Below are 9,138 nucleotides of genomic sequence, written 5' to 3' on the forward strand. Positions count from 1 at the left end.
GGTTCCGGACCGATTCGAACTGACGGTTCTGGTTCTAAAACCGTAATATAGCCATGCCTAGAGCCACTACTGTGAGCGATAGGATTAGGATATGTCTTTGTCTTGTGCAAGAGAGACCCGTGCTAATGTGTGCGTATTCAATGACGTAACTAGACTAAAAACAAATAATTTGTCGAAGAGTGATTCATAAAAACACAGGTAAAACTGGTAGTTCACCTTTTTCCTTTCTGTAGATTTGTATATTGGAAGAAGGATTAAGAATTATTGTTGATCAAGGATTAAGGATTATAAATTTATGGTAGTCCAGCGACTTGAATGTTTGGGGAATTTGTTGTTAAATATTTTTTTAGGGATAAATTTCTACTGTCAGTTCAGTAGTATAAAAGATTTCTTGCTTTGGTATTAACAGCACTTAACAGAACCTGCTCTCAAAGTAACGGTATCCTATTATTATTAGAAAGAATATTTAAAGAATAAATACATTAAATAAATATAAGAAACGAGATTTAATTATTTAAAAGATTTAACTTTAGTACATATAAATTGTTCAATGAAACATATAATTATAAGCCAAAGCGTGCACACGCAAAAAAAAAAAAAAAAAAAAAAAAAAGTCAACTCATTTAAAGTTTGAATAGTATATTACTGAGTCATGTCAGCAGCGGCGCCCAGATATATAGTATAAACAGAAACAAATGAGCACAGTATACACCTGTACTTATAAAAATGATGACAATTTTGATAACTTCATTCAGAAGTTAATTAAAAAAACCGTTGAATTGTTGAACCGGAATCAACCCGATATCAGTTGATTCGAACCTTGTTCGTAATTGTAAATTTATGATTTGAGGTAAAATTAATTTCCATACGGTTTGATTTGTATCTCATGCATGGTTATCCTGAACTGGTATGTGGCCCGCCTTCAAATGCCATCAAATTCATTTGACAGTGACTTCATCAATTATTATCATTTTGGTTATAAATTGCCATCATTATCCGATGGACCGTAAAATAAAGGTTTGCTCGTCATCTTTACATCAAATGTCTCTTCAGCCACACAAATGGACACCTGGTGCATTCGATCTCGAGTTGAGTAAGAAGAAAGAATGACCAACCGCTCATTCAAGCACTATTAAAGTCCATATAACCCAATTGCGTTCTAGACATTTTCGCAGAAAATATCACTCCAAGCAAAACCAGAAACATGGAACACTACACAACCCTCTACTTCTTCTCCTCCTTTCTTCTCCTCTTTCTTACTTTAAAACTCTACCAATCAAAAAAACATGGTAAAAATCTTCCTCCTAGTCCACCTTCCTTTCCAATTATCGGCCATTTCCATCTTCTAAAAAACCCTGCACACCGCACTCTCCTCACTCTAGCTAAAAAATACGGGCCCGTCTTCTTGCTCCGATTCGGTTCCCGCCCTGTAATCATCGTCACTTCATTGTCCGCTGCCGAAGAATGCTTCACCAAAAACGACATCATTTTTGCTAACCGTCCAAGATTACTCGTGGGCAAACATTTTGGTTATGACAGCACTACCATGGTTCTAGCACCGTATGGTGACCACTGGCGTAACCTCCGCCGCATCGGCGCTATCGAAATTTTCTCAAATCATCGACTAAATATTCTTCTGAGCATTAGAAAAGACGAAATCAAGAGACTAATTATTAATTTATCTCATAATTGCATGCAGGATTTCTCTAAAGTGGAATTAAGATCGAGGTTTCTAGAACTAACGTTTAATATTATGATAAGAATGATTGCAGGGAAGAGATATTATGGCGATGATGTGAGTGACGAAGAAGAGGCGAGGGAGTTTAGGAAGATAATGAAGGAGGCATTTGCTTATGGTGACGTAACAAATCCAGGAGATTTTTTGCCTATCTATAATTGGATTGACGGTGGTGCTTTCGAGAAAGGAATGATCAGAATTGCTAAAAGATGCGATGAATTTTATGTAGGTTTGATTGATGAACACAGAAATAGCAAGGGCAATTTACAGAATACGAATACTATGATTAAGCATCTTCTTTCTCTGCAAGAGTCAGAGCCTGAGTATTACACAGATGAGGTTATTAAAGGGCTTATACAGGTTAGTCATTCTTCTTCCTTGTTATAATCCTCTAATAGTCCAATCTCTGTTTTCAAAGTTATTAACTTTATCTCTATTTTCAATTATTTGTGGAAAGGTTATATTATTTGCTGGAACACACACATCAGCAGTGACATTAGAATGGGCAATGGCTAATTTACTCAACCATCCAAACGCAGTGAGAAAGGCTAGAGATGAAATAGAGAATCTAATTGGGGAAAACAGCTTACTAGATGAACCTGATCTTCCCAAATTACCTTATCTTCAAAACATTGTATCTGAAACCCTCAGGCTATATCCAACTGTTCCACTTCTGGTTCCCCACATGTCATCCGAAGATTGCACAGTTGGAGGATATGAAGTGCCGCGTGGCACCATGCTATTGGTAAATGCATGGGCTATACAGAGAGATCCTACGTTGTGGGATGATGCAATGAGTTTCAAGCCTGAAAGATTTGATAAAGAAGGAGAGGCAAATAAGCTAATGCCATTTGGATTGGGCAGGAGAGCTTGTCCAGGAGCTGGGCTTGCTCAACGTGTGGTGGGATTGGCTTTAGGGTCACTTATCCAATGCTTTGAATGGGAAAGGGTTAGTGATAAGGAAGAAGACATGTTAGAAGGTGGAGGAGTTACAATGCAAAAGGCTGAACCTCTAGAGGCCATGTGTAAAGCACGCCCCCTTCTCAATAAGATTTTGGTTTAAATAACTTCATTGATGGAATAAAGTAGTACGTATTTTAATTTGATTTTCTAAGTAAGAAGTTGATTTTGGTTTCTTAGATCATAAATAAATTTCATTTCTTTTGTTGACGTTTCCCTTTATATTTGCAACTATATATTCCATTTTGAATAGTTCTTAATTCATTTTTCCACCATTTGAAATGGTAGGGCACTTCACTATGTATATTGAAAAGTAGGAAGGAGACCCATCTATTGGGAAATTAATTTTTAGGAGAATTTATAATTTTTATTTACAGCAACTAAATATAATTTTATTTTTCTAAATCATTTTTCCTCGAGATTATGACAACCATACTCTCTTAATATAGCAACAAGTCTTTGCAATCACTGTTTTGCTTTGTTGCCTTTTATATTTTCCACAACACATGTTCAAAGCCAAGACAAACCATACACATAATGTGTGCCGGCCAAATTAATTTAATTCAGCTTCAAAAGATTTGAAAACGACTTTGTAACCTCTTGAATTTATTATCCCTTAATATAATTTATTTTTCATATACTTAAAATCTCTTGAATCTGATTCGTTATTCAATCTATAGGGCGTGAATTAAAAAATAAAATGAATTACTTGCTAAGACATGGTCATGCTATCATATATACACTAGTTCGTATAGCCAAAAACACTAGTTCGCATTTTACTTAAAAATTTTTGTTGCAATTAAGATATTAATGTATTACACTTCTACCCACTAGCAATAATGACTTTTTTGAATATTAGTATTTATATGAAAATATTGACACTACTAAAGTAATAATTTTAATATTTTTTGAATTATATAAGTCAATATTTAATTAACCTAATTTTATAAGTTTAAATATTTAATGGGTTAAAGTAGAACAGTGTTGGTTTAACTGATTAGCAATCTCAATTCCCGTAAAAGTGAGAATACAAGATCAGTTTCCGGAAAGCGCATTTTGCAGGAAGAGCCAAAGATCTGGGTGAGAACACAATTTTAATTCTAGGGAAACGCATTTTATTGGAAAAGCTAAAGACATTTACGCTCTATGGCTCCAGGAAGATGAAACCTTGTAACGCTCCATTTATTACCGGTCTGTGAATAGTATCATCGGTCCAGGAATAAATATTATTTTGGTCCAAAAAAAATTATTAGATAGGATTAATATTTTATGTCACATTTTTGGAGCATGCATGCATGGTTTTTATGGGTAGAAAGTAAGTAATGAATATTTTTGGAGAATTTTAGAGAATTAGTGAGTAGTGACTTAAGGTGTGATATTAATTAAGGAAATTAGAGGCAATATTTGTATGGATTAAATTTGAAATGGTGTTATATTAATTAAGAAAATTAGAGAAATTATTTTTATGGAGTAAATTTGAGAATTTTGTTGTGTTATATAATATTTTGAAGGAATTTAATTTGGAGAATATTTGTAGCTATTAGATTAGATTTACATTCAATCCTAGCCATCCAATTTTGGTGAAAAGACCAAACTCCCCTTTTAGTCAACTCCATTATTTGAGCAATATTTTTCTTCCTCTTCCTCTCCAACTAACGTGAACTTCATCTTCTTCTCCTCCATTTCACCTTTAGCCTCTCTTTCTCTTCTCTTTGTTTTCTCCATTTTCTACTTGAATAATTCACCAAATTCACTCCATTTACCTTGAATAAAGTAAGAAAATCTAGAGATTAAAGCTTGAGAAGTGGTTTTGGGGATTAATTTCAAGGAATTTGGAGACTTCCTACTTAGGTGAAGTAAACTTCATTATTTTTGGATTTAGAGTTTTCTTTTAGCATATACATACTTAATCATGCTCCAACTTCTTCTTTTCTTTGTTTTCTTTGTTTTGATTTTGAGCTTATTACATGTAGAGGATGGAGAGCCTTCTAACAAAGATAAAGGCAAGACCAAAGTTTAAGGAACTTTGATTCAAGTTGTTTTGAAGGTTTGTGTTCATAAGCACACTTACCTTACTTCAATTTTTGATTTTGTGAAGTTTGTGCTACTTTGTGAAAATTTGGGGATTTGGTATGAAATGATTTGATTGTAGTAACTATTAATAGTCTATCGATATTCTTTTGCTATAAATGTACATGTATGCTGAAGCGTTAATGATTTTATGATTGTAAATCTTTTGCTGAAAATTTCTATTTTAAGTGTGTTGCCATCGCAACATTGGTTTGTTGTGTTTTATGAGCACCACTGAGTTTTATACTCAGCGCGTTGATTTTATCACGCGTAGGTTGAAGTCTGTATTTGCTGTTTGAAGACCAGAAGAGTAGCATCAGAGCTGAAGCGATATTTTAGTAGTTGATTAGTGTTTTATGTAATTAGGTATTATGGCATGTATAAGTAGTCCATTTTGGAGACTCTATTATGTAATTTATACTTTAAGTCTACTATTGTAAATTAATTGGGTGTAATTATTGGAAGATAAACTTGGACTTATTTATTGTGTAGAACATTCAAAGTAATATGTTTAACTAAATGTATCTAATTAATGCATACGAAAATGTTGTAGTTATGAAATTAGAAAAGTGTTATTGTGTTGTTTGGAATTTGAATTTAGGAGTGTTTTGTATTCACCTGTTTGGCGACTTCTATTTTTCGGGGGAAATTCTTGCAGTTTTTCTGTAGGATTCTCCCAAAGCATTTAAAACAAAAATGTAGATTACTACTTGCTAAACTTGTGAATACTAAATCACTTATAATTCATGATTTATAGGTTAAGACGGTGCCTCCGGCACCGAATGTGACATCCGCCGTCGGGTCTCTCGGGACTGGGCGGCGGGTGTTATATTCCTCCCGGTTATACTAAAAAAAAGTGAAATGGTATATTTATATATTTAGAAAATAATAACTTATTTCTTAAGGTTAAATATATAAATTCACCCATATACTTTTCACAAAGACCATATGGCAAAAATTATGAATTTTAGTAATATTTTGCACATTTCTACATTAGTGACAATAATTTTTAAGATTTTTGAGTTCTAATTTAATTTGTAGTTAATAAAAAATTTGACATAATAATTTTTATATTTTTCAACAACAAATAAATGATCAATTGATAAAATTTTTAGATCTGATAGTTAAATATATGATTTTACATGTTAAATATTTAATGTATACAATTTTATAAGTTGAAATTTTCACCAAATCAGTGAAAAGTAGGAGTATTGTAACACTTACTATAAAAATTAAATAAGCAATTTTATACATTTGACAATTTCTTAGGTGACTTTACATCATCCTAATTAATGTCATACTTATAATTATCAAATAATTATAATGCAATCGTCGAAGTAATACTATGTTTGGATTGGTGGAAAATATGGATGGAAAGTATTAGAAGTTGAAAGGGTAGAGATGGACTGAGTGAGAGGTTAAAATCTATGAGATGAAAATATATGATATGGGCTTACTTGGGTTTGGGCCAACCATTGTTAAAATATTAGTACTAACCGATTAGCTAGCTAACTTAGCACCCTTATATGTCTTTTGTCGATTTAGTATTTAGTTGATGTGAAATTCTTAACAGAAAGAAGATCGAGGAAAATACTTCGATCAATAGGTGTGCACTTAATGACTTGTAAACTCAAAATAATCTACTTTTTCATTTTTAGAAATGCTTAGCTTCATTCGTGTTTTCAAACATTTTTCATCAGGTTATGTTATTTGCTGGAACAGAAACACCAGCAGTTACAACAGAATGGCCAATGTCTAATCTGCTCAACCATCAAAACATACTGAGAAAATAGACAATCAATTCCAAAATTGTAGCTTGGGACCAACATTACTTTCGAAAATTGTTTTAAAATCTTGTCTCTTTCATAAATTGTTCTTCAAAAGAAATTATTTTAGTCAAGCAAAGAAAAAAAACCCTTAACGTGCGTATTGCAATGCGTTAAGCATAAACACGTAACTCTTTTCAGTCACTGTTTTGTATTATTGCCATTCACCATCTCTAATTTTCTACAGCACGTGTTCAAAGCCACTACAAACAGAGTGGCAGGAAAGATATGACTTTGCCTTACAAAAGAGACTAGTGCAATCGTTTGCGTAATCAATGACGTAATACGCCAAAATAAATAATTAATTATTAAAGCAACCCAACATGGAAATACTGTGCAGAGTTCATATCACAACTAAATTTAGCAGCTTTTCGATTAAAATATCTACATTTTATTCTCTAATTCTCAATTTAGAAATTAGAAAAAGAAAGAAGACAACGTTGGTGATAACAAAATGTAAGAAAATTCAATTTACCTCTTTTTATTATCAATACATTTTATTTCTCTTATAAATTATGATGCAATATTTCAAAAATAAAAACTATAAGTAATCACAAACCTTGAACGATATTAATTTTATTTCTTAAAAAATGTATGAAAATTCATTTTAAAAATTCCATATATATATAATATGAGGATCTGCATGACTAAATTGTTCTGGATTATTCTATATAAACCCATTTCATTCGGCACATTTGCATCGGGAAATAATAATCCAAGAAAAACCAAAAACATGGAACACAACACAGTCCTCTACTTCTTCTCCTCCTTTCTTCTCCTCTTTCTTGTTATAAAATTTTACCATTCAAAAGTACACCGTAAAAATCTTCCTCCTAGTCCACCTTCCCTTCCGATTATCGGCCACCTCTATTTTCTAAAGCCACCGATCCACCGCATTCTCTACTCTCTAGCTCAAAAGTATGGCCCCATCATCTCCCTTAGATTCGGTTCCCGACCTGTAATCGTCGTCTCGTCATCATCCATCGCCGAGGAATGCTTCACCAAAAATGACATCGTTTTTGCTAACCGTCCAAGATTTCTCTTGGGCAAACACATAGCTTATAACTACACCACCATATCTCAGGCACCGTATGGCGACCACTGGCGTAACCTCCGCCGTGTCGGGGCTATTGAAATTTTCTCAAACCATAGACTTAATATGTTTTTAAGCATTAGAAGAGACGAGATCAACAGACTGATTATGAAATTATCTCTTAATTCTATGCAGGATTTTTGTAAAGTAGAATTAAAATCAATGTTGCAAGAACTAACGTTCAATATTATGATGAGAATGGTTGCAGGGAAGAGATATTATGGTGATGATGTGAGTAATGAAGAAGAGGGGAAGGAATTCAGGAAGTTAATGAAGGAGGTTCTTGCTTATGCTGGAGCATCAAATCCAGCGGATTTCTTGCCCATCTTGCATTGGATTGACGGTGGTTATCTCAAGAAAAGAATTATAGGATTTGCTAACAGATTTGACAAATTTTTTCAAGGGTTGATTGATCAACATAGAAGTAAGAAGGGCAATTTAGAGAATAAGAATACTATGATTGATCATCTTCTTTCTTTGCAAGAGTCAGAGCCCGAGTATTATACAGATGAGATTATCAAAGGGCTCATACAGGTTAGTCATTCTTCTTTGTTATTAATTTATGCTGTGTCCCAATTAGGTTTACACTTAATAATTGTAAACTAAAGACCTTCTCTTTTATTTTGCAAAATTATTAACTTTATCTCTATTTTCAATTATTTTTCAACAGGTTATGTTATTTGCTGGAACAGACACATCAGCAGTGACATTAGAATGGGCAATGTCTAATCTACTCAACCATCCAAGCTCACTAAGAAAGGCTAGAGAAGAAATAGACATTCAAATGGGGACAGAAAGCTTAATAGATGAACCTGATCTTCCCACATTACTTTATCTTCAAAACATTATATCCGAGACCCTTAGGCTATATCCAGCAGCTCCACTTTTACTTCCCCACGTGTCGTCTGAAGATTGCAAAATTGAAGGATATGACGTGCCGCGTGGCACCATGCTATTGGTGAATGCATGGGCTATACATAGAGATCCTACATTGTGGGATGATGCAATGAGTTTCAAACCTGAAAGATTTGATAAAGGAGAAGAAGAGGCGAAGAAGCTAATGCCGTTTGGATTGGGAAGGAGAGCTTGTCCAGGAGCTGGTCTTGCTCAACGAGTGGTGGGATTGGCTTTAGGGTCACTTATCCAATGCTTTGAATGGGAAAGGGTTAGCGATAAGGAAGTAGATATGAAAGAAGGTAGAGGGTCAACTATGCCTAAGGCTGAACCACTAGAGGCCATGTGTAAAGCACGCCCAATCATCCATAAGTTGATTTAAATAACTTCATTGATGAAATGAAGTTGTACGTATATTTTTAGTCTGTAGACATAAGAATTTTATCAATGATAAAGAGTGAATAGTATTCTTCCCTTTTCACCCCATCTTTTCTTTCACCAAATGATAATATTGCAAATATACTAACAGGATAAGAATGAGGAACACTATCTATAAT

The 9,138-nt window shown here is 33.6% G+C and overlaps 2 protein-coding genes and 1 long non-coding RNA gene across 3 annotated transcripts; all 3 read left to right on the forward strand.

Moving 5' to 3' along the window:
- Positions 1 to 1,058: 1,058 nt before the first annotated feature.
- LOC105639786 (ecgonone synthase) lies at positions 1,059 to 2,908 on the forward strand. The gene is made up of 2 exons (XM_012223938.4): positions 1,059 to 2,098; positions 2,196 to 2,908. Exons 1-2 carry the CDS (start codon positions 1,205 to 1,207, stop codon positions 2,799 to 2,801), a joined length of 1,500 nt encoding a protein of 499 aa, XP_012079328.1. The 5' UTR covers positions 1,059 to 1,204; the 3' UTR covers positions 2,802 to 2,908.
- Positions 2,909 to 4,334: 1,426 nt separating this feature from the next.
- Positions 4,335 to 5,262, forward strand: LOC149497896 (uncharacterized). The gene is made up of 3 exons (XR_016319985.1): positions 4,335 to 4,549; positions 4,672 to 4,745; positions 5,043 to 5,262. It is a non-coding gene; the product is annotated as an uncharacterized LOC149497896 (long non-coding RNA).
- A 2,005-nt stretch (positions 5,263 to 7,267) lies between these two features.
- On the forward strand, positions 7,268 to 9,062 carry LOC105639783 (cytochrome P450 81Q32). Its single transcript, XM_012223935.4, has 2 exons — positions 7,268 to 8,221; positions 8,358 to 9,062. The coding sequence occupies exons 1-2, from the start codon at positions 7,328 to 7,330 to the stop codon at positions 8,961 to 8,963; spliced, it is 1,500 nt and encodes a 499-aa protein (XP_012079325.1). The 5' UTR covers positions 7,268 to 7,327; the 3' UTR covers positions 8,964 to 9,062.
- The last annotated feature ends 76 nt before the right edge of the window (positions 9,063 to 9,138 follow it).

This window comes from Jatropha curcas, chromosome 3 (assembly GCF_041381405.1).
Source record: "Jatropha curcas cultivar XTBG-Jc1 chromosome 3, XTBG_Jcur_1.0, whole genome shotgun sequence".
Taxonomy (NCBI): Eukaryota; Viridiplantae; Streptophyta; class Magnoliopsida; order Malpighiales; family Euphorbiaceae; genus Jatropha; species Jatropha curcas.

Bases quoted from the DNA above. Each gene is read 5' to 3' on its own strand.
- LOC105639783 (XM_012223935.4), top strand. From the start codon at position 7,328: ATGGAACACAACACAGTCCTCTACTTCTTCTCCTCCTTTCTTCTCCTC. The intron at 8,222-8,357 runs GTTAGTCATTCT...ATTTTTCAACAG, and splicing joins TTATCAAAGGGCTCATACAG to GTTATGTTATTTGCTGGAAC.
- LOC105639786 (XM_012223938.4), top strand. From the start codon at position 1,205: ATGGAACACTACACAACCCTCTACTTCTTCTCCTCCTTTCTTCTCCTC. The intron at 2,099-2,195 runs GTTAGTCATTCT...ATTTGTGGAAAG, and splicing joins TTATTAAAGGGCTTATACAG to GTTATATTATTTGCTGGAAC.